Source organism: Hypanus sabinus, chromosome 5 (assembly GCF_030144855.1).
Source record: "Hypanus sabinus isolate sHypSab1 chromosome 5, sHypSab1.hap1, whole genome shotgun sequence".
Classification (NCBI taxonomy): domain Eukaryota; kingdom Metazoa; phylum Chordata; class Chondrichthyes; order Myliobatiformes; family Dasyatidae; genus Hypanus; species Hypanus sabinus.
The window spans coordinates 55,643,209-55,658,060 of NC_082710.1; the positions used below are offsets into that span (position 1 = coordinate 55,643,209).

Sequence of the window (14,852 nt, forward strand, 5' to 3'; positions counted from 1 at the left end):
AGAGATTCATGTATTCCCCTTCAGCAGAGAGCCTCAGGAAGTTCAGTCACTGACAGTTACATTGATTGAGTGTTTTCCAGAGTAATTGATAACATCAATGTAGGCTTCATGGGGTTAAGATGATTTTCTTTTTACAAAATTAAAACAACATTGTGGCTAGGTTAGTGAAAATCAAATGGAAAACAAAAAGTTCAAATGAAGTCTCACATAGTAGCACTCAGGGTTTTCCTGAGTTTTGCAATACTCAAATTAAAAATCAGGTTTGACATGGCATCCTCCATTGGTCTACTGCAAGTTTGGCTGTTACGCAAGGGACTGAGATGCAATGCATCAGACTGACTGGCTATGCAGAGAAGATAATGGTAGAAGACAAAGAAGATAATAGTGTTCTTTCTTTTTGAGCTGGTGATGTTTATTTTAAAACCATATTTAGAATGCTGTTAAGCAATGTGTAAAAGGATTTATTGGAATCGTGGTAGTGCTAAGTGTGTGATTTTTTGGAAGATTAAATTAATTAGAATCTCCACTGAATATGACCATATGTGTGATGATGTTCTGCACATACAGGTTTCTAAGAACATTGATTTAAATATTGACCTTCTGTGTCACTTGCTGGTACTGAAGGGAAATTTGCTACTTACATTTTGACAATCCAGACGTGCATATGAGAAGTAGGGTATCTGCTCCTGTGTCATTCCAATCTTTTAACCAGATTTTCAAACAATAGTTACCTTTTTTCAGTGGTCCAAGGTAGTAAACACCTCACAATTCAAAGGTTCATTCAACCCCAATGCCTTTCAGCTGGTATTGGAATTCTCATTCATACTTAGTGGTATAACATGGTTTTGTAACAGGGCCTGTTACGAAACCATGTTATACCACTAAGTATGAATGAGAATGTTTCATGACACAATTATTTGCATAGAATTGGACATAAATAGACTTTTCAACAGGCATTTAGCAATGGTTTTCTTGCAAGATTTAATTTCTGGCCTAAGATATAATTATTTTTTCTTGTTAATTTCCTGGTTTTTGCTATAGCCGGTATTGTATTTAATGCTGCTTGTGTAACTTTTCTGATAACTTCTTATTCATTTGATTTTTTCCCCCCATTTAGAAGCTCATTTTGGCTGGTATTGGATTAGTAAGGTATAAATACTTCTATTTTAATTGTAACAACTCCAATGAACAAGTAGATTGTTTTTTGACTTGGATCTCACATCAATAGTGATATGAACTGACCTTCCCAAAAAAAAGTTTTCCCATGTCATACATGAATACCTTTCCTGTGTGCACTGTTAAAATTTGCAGGATTACACACAATGATAAATGGTTCATGCATTAGGACTATTGGAACATTTTGACCACGTATCTTACAGCTTTCAAAACAAAAGGCGGCCACAAAAATGACATTGGGAAATGTGTCATTTCCTTGATCTTTAGGTCATACAGGGTTGAGCAATGCAATGTGCTTATGACTCAACAGATCTGAACAAAACTAAGAGTATGGTAAATGAATTGCTCTCTGATATACTATATTAAAAAGAACATTTGCTGTAATAGTGATGACAGAAAGAAATTAGAAAACATTACTGAGGCTTTGAAGTGGTTTCATATTTCGGTGAACTTTGAGAAAGAAAGCAAGTCATGATGGACCAAGCATTGACAGAAAATTGCCTCGTGTCCCTCTGATTTTGATTGATACTGCCACCAGAAATGACAACATGATTAATGGATAGGAATCAGACCCTCCAGACCATCTATGTTAACTTAAATCTTGGGTTTGTGTAGGTAAATATAGTTTGATTGTTTGCCAGCTGTGGTTTTATTACATCCAATCCAGTAATGGTGAAAATGTCCTATTGGATTATCAGTACCTGTTTTACTTTATTTTATTTAATAGTCCAGATAATAGTGCATATAACATTCTCACAACATTGCTGATAAATAGCTGGGATAATTTTTATATCAATTCATTAATAATTAGATACTAAATCAGGTATTAGCTTGAACCAATAAGCATCTTTTCCTGTGGTGAGGGTGATGGGAGTCGGGAAAGATCCCACTTCCAAGAGACATAGACATAAGAGTGAAACAGCATAGAAACAGGTTTTGTAGCTCAAATCTGCACTGGCCATCAACCACCCGCCTTACATTAATTATACATTAATCCATTTTTTTATTCTCCCCATGTTGTCATCAAATTTCCCAAAATTCTATCACTTATTTTCACACTAGCGGCAATTTTATAGTAACCAAATAAATTACCAGTTGACACATCTTTGAGATGTGGGTGAAAACCTGCACACCCAGAGGAAAGCCATGCATTCTCAGGGAGACCACACAAGCTCCTCACAGTCAGAGCCCAAAGTCAAAGTTGAACTCTGTCACTGTAAGGCAGTGATTCTATAAGTAAATACCAAAGGGTGTTTAGTAAATCATTGACAACCATATTATAGGACTCCCTTCTAGGTCTATTTTGACAAGATAAAATCTTGGTATGCCTTATAAACAATCATCCATTTTTTGGAAAGCAAATCTTACAGAATACAGGAAACAAAAATTTGAAAACATTTTCAATGACAGCAAACAACCCAAAGCTGAATCACCATCAATAAAATATAAAGGTAATGCAATTCTCTTTATTTGCCTGGAAGACAGCTCCATAACAATTAAGAAAGCTAAATCACACCCAATACGGAGCACATTATCAACCATGCTGAATATTCATCTATTCCTCCATCATTGTACTGCAATGAGTCAAGAAGGTTGGCACTGTTTCAGCCTTCAAGGCTAATGCATGGAAAAGGAAGGTTGTAACTTTATGACCCTAACAGTCCTCAAACTCTGCACTTGCTGCTTGCATTAAGCACAGAATAGAAAATGGTTTTCTACTCAGGAATATCATCCAGCAGATTACTTCTATCTGGAAAAATGTTCAGGGTTTGACACCATTCCTTTTGCATTCAGGCATGTTCATTCAGCCATTCGGCCTAGTCCTGGTTCGGTCCTGTTATATTCCTCTCAGACGGCTCCTGGCAAGTAGCAAACCTAGCTCTAATAAATGGATTGACGTTCAGCAGGGATAACTGCTTATGATGGGCTTGAGTCTTACCTTGTACAACTCTTAAATTTAACAGAGGATAAACAGGGATAAAGGGATCTTACCCCAAATATAAAACTGAGGAAGGTAATGAATAACTACCTCAACTATATTTCTCCATTGCTCAAAAATCTCTTGAATTAGAAAACATATTTAAGGTTGGAGAAAATTATGTGGAGATAATTTTGTATTAGATATCCCTAAAATGGGATATAATTGATGGTCAAAATTCTAAATCATCCTCACATAATTTCCTTCTAGCCTCTGCATTCAGTTGTATTGAGGTATCTCCCCAACGTAATGACCATAAGACATAGGAGCAGGATTAGACTATTTGGCCGATTGAGGCTGCTCTGCTATTCATAGGTTTCAGCAGAATCATAAAAGTCATAGAAAACTACAGCACAGAAACAGGCCCTTCAGCCAGTCTAGTCCATGCTGAACCATTTTTCTGCCTAGTTCATCGACCTGCACCTGGACCTGGACCATAGCCCTCTATACCTCTCCCATCCATGTACCTATCCAAATTTCTCTAAAACATAGGTGTCAAAATCAAGGCCCGCGGGCCATATCCGGCCCGGCGTACAATTATATCCCGTGAGATCATTTTAGATAGATCTATTATTTTAATTATTAATGGCCCGGCGATATGAAGCCTATGATTGTAAGTTAATACCAATCATAAAAATAATGCTTGCTCAGCAGTCTTCTTCATAAGAAACGGAATTTGTGAAGTGAAACACTTTGTAGTTATAGCAGAGACTGAGACACATGAGAACAGGCTGAAAAAACGGAGGCAATGAAAGCTGCGTTCGCACGCGCCTGACTGATCCGGCCCGCATGAAGCTGCATTTTGCCCAATCCGGCCCGTGACCTAAAATGAGTTTGACACCCCTGCTCTAAAATGTTGAAATCAAACTCCCACTGGCACTGGCAGTTTGTTCTACACTCTCACCATCTTCTAAATGAAAATGTTTCCCTTCATGTTCCCCTTAAACATTTCACCTTTCACCCTTAACACATGACTTCTAGCTGTAGTTTTACCCAATTTCAGTGGAAAAAGCCTGCTTTCCTTTACCCTGCCTATACCATAAGACCATAAGATACAGGCGAAGAAGTAGGCCACTTGGCCCATCAAGTCTGCACCACTATTAAATCATGGGCTGATCCAGTTCTTCCAGTCATCGCCATTCCCCTGCCTTCTCCCCATACCCTTTGATGCCCTGGCTAATCAAGAAACTATCTATCTCTGACTTAAATACACCCAATGTCGTGGCCTACACAGCTGCTCGTGGCATCAAATTGCACAGATCTACCACCCTCTGACTAAAATAATTTCTCCGGATCTGTTCCAAATGGATGTCCTTCAATCCTGATGTTGTGCCCTCTTGTCCTAGATTCCCCTACCATGGGAAATAACTTTGCCATATCTAATCTGTTTAGGCCTCATAACATTTGAAATGCGTTATGAACGTACCACAACTCTGAGGGGACGAAGGGGTAGGAGCAGCCCCCTCCTGCCGGAGAATCGCAAGAGCACTATTAATTCGGGTCTCGGACCCAGGCAAATGAGAGACAATGTAACGGTTTTGGCCAGGGCTCTTAGAGACACCTGTGCTGAGGACAAGACCCTGCTACGTGACAGCTACCACGGATATGGACACCCTCGGGCAATGTGGGGGTGGGGATTGCATCACCCTACTTTGATGGACATCTACAACTCTGCAAGTCAAGATAAAAGGGGACTGCAGAAGGCAGTACCCCAGAGAGAGACGCACCAGAAGGACTCGATCGCTCAACGCTCCCGTGATAGCTGGAAGCCAGTCAAAAGCAACGTGCGCTCCGTAACTTCTCTGCCTGGGGAGCAGGTGGCTGATAATACCGAGGACTTCGAACTAATAACAGGGAAACAACGCTCCCCTGATTCAACGGTGTTGCTTCATCAAAGACCTGGGCAAGTTTTGTCGTTTCTCCTCACTCTCTCCGAAACACGTGAAACCCAGCGATTCCCCAAAAAGACTGAAGCCTGCAGACTTCTGAGTGACTTTTATATTCCCAGTGGACAATATATTATCCCCTAGACAACAGTCGAGATTATTTCTTAACGATGATTATTGCTATACCCGCGCTTTAGATTGAGTTTTGCCGATGTATATGTTCTGAATGTTTGTATTAACCTTACTTTTGTGCCCCCCTTTATGAATAAAACCGTTCGAAAATAGTGCCATCAGACTCCAACGGACCTCTCTATCTTTGCTGGTGAGTTATCCAGTTACGGGATATGTAACAAATGTTTCTATGAGATCTCCTCTCATTTTCCTGAACTCCGAGGAATACAGCTCAAAAGCTGCTAGATATTCCTCATGCAGTAACCCTTTCAATCCTGGAATCATTCTTATGAATCTTCTCTGAATCCTCTCCAATGTCAGCACATCCCTTCCAAAATAAGGAGCCCAAAACTGCACAAAATACTCTACGTGTGGTCTCACAAGAGCCTCAACATCACATCCCTGCTCTTATATTTTATACCTCTAGAAATGAATGCCAACATTGCATTAACCACCTTCACCACCGTTGTGTTGGTTAACCTTTAGGGGATCCTGCATAAGGACTCCCAATTCCCTTTGCTTCTCTGCATTTTGAATTCTCTTCCCATCTAAATAATAGTCTGCCCCTTTATTTCTTCCACCAAAATGCATGACCGTACACTTTCCAACATTGTATTTCATTTGCCACTTCTTTGCTCATTCCCCTAAACTATCTAATCTCTGCAGACTTTCTGTTTCCTCAACACTACCTGCTCCTCCACCTATCATTGAAACATTGGCAAACTTAGCCACAAATCCATTAATATCGTAGTCCAAATCATTGACGTATATCGTAAAAAGCAACAGTCCCAACACTGATCCCCGAGGAATTCCACCGGTAACCGGCAGCCAGCCAGAATAGGATCCATTTATTCCCACTCTCTGCTTTTTGTTGACCAGTCAATGCTCCGCCCATGATAGCAACTTCCCTTAATTCCATGGGCTCTTATCTTGCTAAGCAGCCTCATGTGTGACACTTTGTCAAAGGCCTTCTGAAAATCCAAGTACAGCACATCTACTGTATCTCCTTTGTTTACCCTGCTTGTGATTTCCTCAGAAAATTGCAGTAGGTTAGTCAGGCAGGATTTTCCTTTCTGGTGCCTCCAGGTACTCTGTAATCTCATCCCTAACAATCAATTCCAACATCTTCCCAACCACTGATGTCAGGCTAACAGGTCTGTAGTTTCCTTTATGCTGCCTCCCACCCTTCTTAACATTTGCAATTTTCCAGTCATCTGGTACAATGCCAGAAGCTGTTGACTCTTGAAAGATCAATGTTAATGCCTCTGCAATTTCTCCAGCTGCTTCCTTCAGAACCTGAGGATGCATTCCAACAGGTCCAGGAGATTTATCCACCCTCAGACATTAAGCTTCCTCAGCACCTTCTCAGTCGTAATTTTCACTGCACATACTTCACCTCCCTGACACTCTTGAATGTCCGGTATACTGCAGATGTCTTCCACTGTGAGGACTGAAGCAAAATATCCATTCAGTTCCTCTGCCATCTCTGTGTCTTTCATTACAATATCTCCAGCATCATTTTCTATTGGTCCTATATCTACCCTCAACTCTCTTTTATCCTTTATATACCTAAAAAAGCTTTTAGTATCTTCTTTGATATTAGTCACCAGCTTCCTTTCATAATTCATCTTTTCATTTCTAATGCCTTTCTCAGTTTCCTTTTGCGAGTTTTTAAAAGCTTCCGAATCCTCTATCTTGCCACTACCTTTGGCTTCATTGTATGCCCTCTCTTTTGCTTTTACTTTGGCTGTGACTTCACTTGTCAGCCATGGTAGTGTCCTTCTTCCATTCAAAAATTTCTTCTTATCTGGAATATATCAGTCTTGCACTTCCCTCATTTTTCCCAGAAACTCCAGCCATTGCTGCTCTGCTGTCCTTCCTGCTGGTGTCCCTTTCCAGTTAACTTTGGCCAGTTCCCCTCTCATGCCATTGTAATTTCCTTTATTCCACTGAAATACCGATGCATTGGAATTTAGTTTCTCCTTCTCAGCTTTCAAAGTGAACTCGATCATATTGTGATCACTGTTCCCCAAGGGTTCCTTAAGTTCAAGCTCTCTTATCATCTCCAGATCATTACACAACACCCAATCCAGCACAGCCGATCCCCTAGTGGGCTCAACAACAAGTTGTTCTATAATGCCATCTCTTTAACATTCTACAAATTCTCTCTCGTGAGGTCCAGTACTGGCCTGGTTTTCCCAATCCATTTTCATGTTAAAATCCCCAATGATTATCATGACATTGCCCTTCTGACACACCTTTTCTAGCTCCTGCTGTAATTTGTGATCAACATCCTGGCTGCTTTTTGGGGACCTGTATACAACTGCCATTACGGTGCTTTTACCATTGCCATTTCTTAATTCAACTCATAGACACTCTACACCTTCTGATCCTATGTCATCCCTTTCTAATGATTTAATATTATTTCTTGCACACAGGGGCACACCATCCCCTTGGCATACTAACCTATCTTTCCGATACACTCTATATCCTTGGGCATTCAGCTCCCAATGGCAGCCATCCTTTATCCAAGTTTCAGAGATGGCCACAATGTCAAACTTGCAAATCTGTAGCTGAATTTCAAGGTTTTCCATTTTATTTCTTATGTTGTGTGCATTCAAATAGAACACTTCCAGTCCAATATTTGTTGCTTTCTGTTTTAACTGCACCATGCCTCTATTGCCCTGTAACTCATCCCACTGACTGTGATTATGCCCCATCACCTGCCTGTCCTTTCTATCATCTCTGTTGCACACTATCTTTGATTTATTTCTGTTTTCCCCTTCCTCAGCCCTATCACTCCAGTTCCCATCCCCCTACCAAATTAGTTTATACCCTCCTTAACAGCTCTATTAAACCTGCCTGTTAGGATACTGGACCCCTTTGTGTTCAGGTGTAACCCATCCTTTTTGTACAGGTCTCCCCTTGAAGAGGCCCCAATGATCCAGGAATCTGAAGCCCTACACCAGTCTCTCAGCCATGCATTAATATGCCTGATCATGCTATTCTTGTACTCGTCGGCACATGGCACACGCAGCAGTCCCGGGAATACTACCCTGGAGGTCCTGCTTTTCAGCCTTCAACCCAACTCCCCAAATTCTCTCTTGACCTCCTCCCTTTTTCTACCTATGTCATTGGTAGAACATGTACCAAGACTTCTGGCTGTACATCCCCTCCCTTCAGAATACCCTGCACCAGATTCAAGACATCACATACTCTGGCACCTGGGAGACAACACACCATGTGGGTATCTCTATCAGGCTGATAGGACCTTCTGTTTGTTTCCCTCACAATGGAATCCCCTATGACTACTGCATTCCTCATCTTTATAATTTTGTATACCTCTATCAAATCTCCCCTCAATCATCAGGAGTCCTTCAGGGCAGTGTCCTTGGCTCAGCCATCTTCAGCTGCTTCATCACTCACCTTCTTTACATCATAAAGTCAGATGTGGAGATGTCTTTTGATGATTCAATGCCATTCACAACTCCTTAAGCAAGTGAATCAATTTCTGTCTGCAAGTAGCAAGACCAAGGTGATATACAGGGAGGGAATGATATTTGGTAAGTATGACTTACAATGCAAAATCATCTCCACAAGAGTGATTCTAATCCTCTACCCTTGGCAACCAATGGCATAGTCATCACAAAGATCTACACAAGCAACCTCCCGAGGTCCATCATTGACAAGAAACTCTCCAGGATTAGCTGAATAAATACCAGAAGAAGTCAGAGGCTGTGTCTCCTGGAATGATCTCCTGATACCTCAGAGCCGTTCAGCCATTCCCTTTTTGTCAGGGTAAGTGAAGCTCCTTGGAAAGCCCAATTTCTTCCAGCAGCAAGCAGCTTACTTGTCTGGTATCCCATTAATCACTCAAAAGCTCATACCCTCTACAGGCACTGAGTGATGACAGTTGGTATTATCTACAGATTACAGTACAATTATATTTTATGCCACAGATGGTCCTTTGAGCCTCCTTAGCTTTTTAATAAGACCATATCTATCTTCCTCATCTTTCCTTTCCTATCCACTCCCCCAATTCTTAGATATCACTGTCTTTGTATTAACTGCTAACCCCAGTCTTTATATGTAGCTTTGAAAATATAGCAAATGAACTACACAGAGTTCATGTCAAGAGAATCCCAAAGATCCACAGTTTCTTGAAAGAGCTAATTCATTGTGATCTCAGTCATAAATGTATGACCTCCTTATCCTGAGACCATGCTCTCTAGTTGCAGTTTGTACAGCCAAGGAAATGAACTTTTAGCATTCATCTTGTAAAGCTCCATCATAGTACTAAGCTTCTAAATCTTAAAGAAGGTAATTTAATAAAATTCCACTGTATGCCTCCAAAACTATGAAGTCACTCCTCAGGCAAATCAATCAAAATTTACAGCTTTCCTTAAATACATAAAATCAATGGGATATGGAGCATAGGAAACGATTGCTACTCAAAGAAACTATACTGTTCTCTAAGTCTAAATAATTAGATTATTTTATACAATGTTTAAAAATTGATATTTGATAAAATTGAATTCCATGTCTGATTGTTTGGTAAGAACCTATGTTAACAGCAATGAGTCAGTAGTAGACACATGACTGTGTAATGCAGCAGCATTTTTTTTCCTGTACCATTTAGTTCTGGTGGAAAAGTGTGAGCTTAATTTGGTTGGAACAAGAATGCCAAGTAAGTTATCCTATTTCTACTGAAAATATACTTGCTTTTAATGTTTATTCTTGACTTCCTTTCATTTCTGTTGGAAGAATAGTCATGAAGGAAATTGTTACTCTGATATTATATCAGCCTTGTATCTTTGTTTATTATTTGGGTTTGTTGAAGGACAAATATCAATGAGATGATAAACTAACAATCTTGGTATCCTAGAATATTCAATTCCTAATATGTGGATGATCGTCTGAATAGCCATTTCATCCTCTCCCGTCTGATCTTGCCAGTTTTTGAACTCTATCAAACCAAACTAATTCAAGTTAGTCCTGGGACCACTATGTCTGGTGTGCACAATAGCTGCCAAAGCAAAACTATTCCTCACCATGCTCGAATGAAGAATGCATTTATTGTTGATACAATTTTTCAGGAAGAAAGGCTTCATGACAGTCTCTTATCCAGAGATGGATGGCCATGGCTTGCTGGGAGCTCATCCATCTTTTGACAGGCCTCATTTCTAGTACACTTGGGCATCCACATACTCACCTTAAACAATGTAACAGCACTTAGACTGGTGAGTTATCAAGCCTTACTCTTTCACTTAATGAAATAAAAAAACCGTATATAAAAGCTGATATAATAATAGAGTACTGATGTGAAATATAAACTGTACACTGATGAAATAGAAATAACACCAATGTATATTTAATCTTGTCAACCAATCAATCAATAAAAAGGTTGTCTCTTACCTCTCATTGCTCTCTTCTACCACTGGGAGGGAGGGTAGCTGTGTCTGAGGATTGTGAGGGCTTCCTTGCATATTGTGTACAGGGGATGGATGGCTGGGAGGATGAGAAGAAGGAATGATGGCTGTAGCTGTTCCACATCGGCTAGAATGGGCACTGGGAAACATTCCTGAAGACAAGAGACATTCAGCATTGTACAACATTGCTTAATGCAGAAAGATTTTTTTCGGTCTTGTAAGGGCATGTGAGCATCACTGCTAACATCTGTATTTGAATACATCCCTTCACTCTCTGACCCCTCCCTGTACGCTTGAGCTGTTCTTGAATCACTGCAGAATGGTGAACATCACCACTAAGGTTTTAATGTCAAAGGGGTTACCGTTAGACAAAATAATGCTTCTCCTCAAAGGGGAATGATACAAGTTGTCTTGGTATGACAAATGAGCAAATCCAGTAATCCAGTGTTCACAATAAGATATAACAATGGTTTCTTCAGAAAAATGCCAGATTTGAAAGTAAAACTGTCAGTAAATAAAATGTAAAATATTTTAACAAACCATTTATGTCCTTGGTTTCTACTAATCAGATGAAAGGTAATTCAAAGAGCAAACTCCTAGATGAACTCAGCAGAATGAGTAATATCTGTAAATATCCAATTATCCTAAGAAAGTAAGAAAGTTCTAAGTTCACTAATCTGTATTTTATGAAATTTTGTGTTTCTGTGAAATATCTGCATGATCAGGGTTCAAAATAGACTTGCTCTTTTTCACAAGGAATTAACTATAAGATTCATGAATGTAGCACCTATTTGAAAAAGAGTTTAGTTGTATATTGTAAATATACATAATTGTATGAAGAATACAATATTTGAGTGAATTACATTATTAGTTTTTTTCTGTAATACATATGGGACATGGTACCAATCTATGTGGTTGCTAACATCTATTAGCTCAAATAAACAATATGTTCACAGAACACATTGTATTTGGATACCAATGTGTACTGATGTGCTGATGGATGTACTGTGTGTACTGATGTACTGATGGATCACACTGTGTGTAGACAGCTGATTAACTCGACTTGAATTGAATATTAACCAAGATTGTGGTGGAAAGAAATGAAGATTTCAATTATTTAAATATATATGCACTCTAGTGTAGATTACTAAACAGATTTGTATTAGACTATAAACACATGACATTATGATACCAATATAAGATTTTGTTATATTTCATTTCAAGTCTTCTGCATTTTACTTGAATTACAGAATGCTGGTGTAGAGATTTCTGCTTGGTCACATGATAGAGCAGCTTATTGCAGGTTGCTTCTAAAAGTCGGTTTCATTGGGTTGAAGGAAAGTTGTTTCAAAGTGGAAGCAGCAGCATTCCTCTGTCTGGTTCCAAGCTTGTCTCACCTACCATACCTGTTGATTGACTCCACGTTCCAGACTAACCTGTGGACCATGGCAAAGAGTCAAACTGGTGATACACTCTCAGATGTGTGGGACTGCTGTGAATGATTAACTCATACAGATCCGTTAACTTATTCTGTTGAGGTCTGATTGTAGGAATGACAATGAATATGTATTTTCCAGTTAATGTCACTGTATGAAATAACTACACTTGAGATACGAACCCACGTTCTCTGAATTGTTAATCAAGACCGCTAGGTTGCTAATCTGATAATTTAATCATCGCACCCAAATTTAATATTCAGTTTTAATTAGCAAAAAAGAATTTTACTGGTACTTGAAGTACCAGCCTAAATATTCACCGGTGGCCATATTGCTATGGAAAGTCCACCTTCAAGAGACTTTGCAGCAACTCGGAAAAAAAAAACAACGTACTTTTAATAATAGTAATTTGCACAGGAAACGTTCTTTGTGCTGTTATCATATATCAGATTCACTTCTGACAGTAAAAGGTAAAGTTATTTATAAGTAACTAAATACACTTGTAAATGCCTATGGTATGCAGCACAATAACGACATGCTTGGTGCAATACATTTACATTACATGCTGCTGGGGGGTATGCTCATTGTCTGGATCTTTTAGATTAGTAAAAGTCTCTTTTTTATTGCTGTTGCATTGCTTTTAAGTTGTGTCTTCAGACACTAAAAATGATTGACAGGTGGAACAATTGATTGGGCATGGTAGAAGCATGTTATCAGTAATGATCATTCCTTGTGTGTCTCAGAGATTTTGAGATTAATCTGAAGCTGCTGCTTGTGGTATTAATTAGAATTGAAGGTTATAGGATCTGGTTGTAGATTCTGTACTCCTTTACACGAGTTTAATATAGGATTGCTTGCAGAAACTATATACATTAGTACATATTAATAGGCTGATATGAAAGGAAAACAGCTTTGCATTAAGGCCAATTACCAAGCAATGTCAGTAGAGCATTTTTCTGACTTTTACCAACACAATCTTGTTTACATTTCCTCAGTTTTTGGCTGGGAATTGGTGAATATATAATTGCATTGCATTGCTGAACTAACACATTGGAAACAGTTTAGAGATGAAAAGTTTATAGGTGGCACTTAATAATGTGCCTACAAAATGTATTTCTATATGTTTGTGGTCTTCTGCTACTGTAGCCCACCTGCTTCAAGGTTTGACATGTTATGCATTCAGAGATGCTCTTCTACACACTACAGTTCCAATGCATGGTAATTTGAGGTACTGTCACCTTCTTGAACTCTGACCTCTCTCATTAATAAGGTGTTTTCGCCTATAGAACTGCCTCTCAATAGATGTATTTTTTTGTTTTTTTGTGCCATTCTCTGTAACCTCTAGAGACTGCTGTGTGTGAAAATCCCAGGAGATCAGCAGATTTAAGATACTCAAACCTCCCCGTCTTAGCACAAACAATCATTCCACGGTCAAAGTCACTTTGAACACATTCCTTCCCCATTCTGTAGTTTGGTCTGTACAACTGAACCTCTTGACCATGCTTTTATGCATCGAGTTACTGCTGCATGATTGGGTGATTAAACATTTGCATTAATGAGCAGATATACAAGTGTACCTAATAAACTGGTCACTAAGTGCATTCTCACAAGTATTGAAGGAATATAATATTGAATATTGCCATTGTCAGGCAATATTTTTGGGAATCTTAAATAATCTTTATAGTTTTTGGATGAATAGATTTGGTTAATCCCTCTCTAAAACTTGTTTTGTGATGTAAATGTTACACCCTGGTAAAGATTTTACTGCTGATGTTGTAGGGTATTTCATTTAATGGCTTTTTGTAGAAACAGCGAGTTCTGCTGGTAGTGTTTGGGTTACCATTAAAGATAAGGGGTTGTGAAGTTCTTGCTTAGGAATGTCCTGTCGTCCAATCAGGATGGTGGAATTGGGAGAAGGTTCCAGAGAACGCTGAGTGGAAAGGTTTTGTGACGGACACTGAGGTGGGTTGAGGTCTTTTCAGTGGGAGATGGAGCTTGAGAGAATCAGCATAGGATTTGATCCAACAGGAATGTGTGATTTGATGGCGTCCTAGAGAGGAAATCCTCCCTGTGATCAGAGAATGAGAGTTGGTGCCGTGAATACATCAGACACATCAGCTTTTGGGAGATCTGAGTTCTAACTTGTGCACATTTGACTGCTTTAATTATGATGGGCCTTTTGTTGTTTTCTTTCTTTCTTCTTTAATAACGGTTTGGTTAGGTTAGCATTCACAAATATATTTTATTATAAATTATATGCAATGTATGATATGTTATTTCTTGCTGATGGGCAATTGCATGAGGGCAGTAGTTACACAGTATTCACATAGATCGGGGTTCGGGCGGGCAAGGCATCCCACCTTCCCAGTTTTGGTGGGACCCAAGTCATATCAATCCTAGACGTAGAGTGGATTTCTCACCACTGAATCCGGTGGCTATTAGCGAGGGGCTAATGAGATGCATCTCTAGAGATGCTTGGTGAAATGGGGTTTCATAAACAATAACTAAATGTGGCTTTTCAACTTTAAAACAATTATGCCATAATGATTTGACAGTGTGAAATATTAAACTTACAGTATACCTAAAAATTGGAATTCATCAATTTTGGATGAGCCAAATGGACCTTTTGTTCAGTAATAACCCTCTCAACAGGGCAAGACTTTGCAAGCATTCAAGGTACTCAATAAAACCTTAAACTCTCCTTTATATTTTGAGGAGTTAAAATCTCTGACAGGCAATATTGTTATCGTGAACTTGCTGATGGAGTGGGCAAGAA

At 39.2% G+C, this 14,852-nt stretch overlaps 1 protein-coding gene across 1 annotated transcript in view; it reads right to left on the reverse strand.

The window, feature by feature from the left end:
* glis3 (GLIS family zinc finger 3) overlaps positions 1–14,852 on the reverse strand; it is a 485,132-nt gene that overhangs the window by 71,022 nt on the left and 399,258 nt on the right. Inside the window, exon 8 of the mRNA XM_059969975.1 lies at positions 10,627–10,792. Coding sequence (XP_059825958.1) covers positions 10,627–10,792 — 166 coding nt within the window. The remainder of the gene's footprint in view (positions 1–10,626; positions 10,793–14,852) is intronic.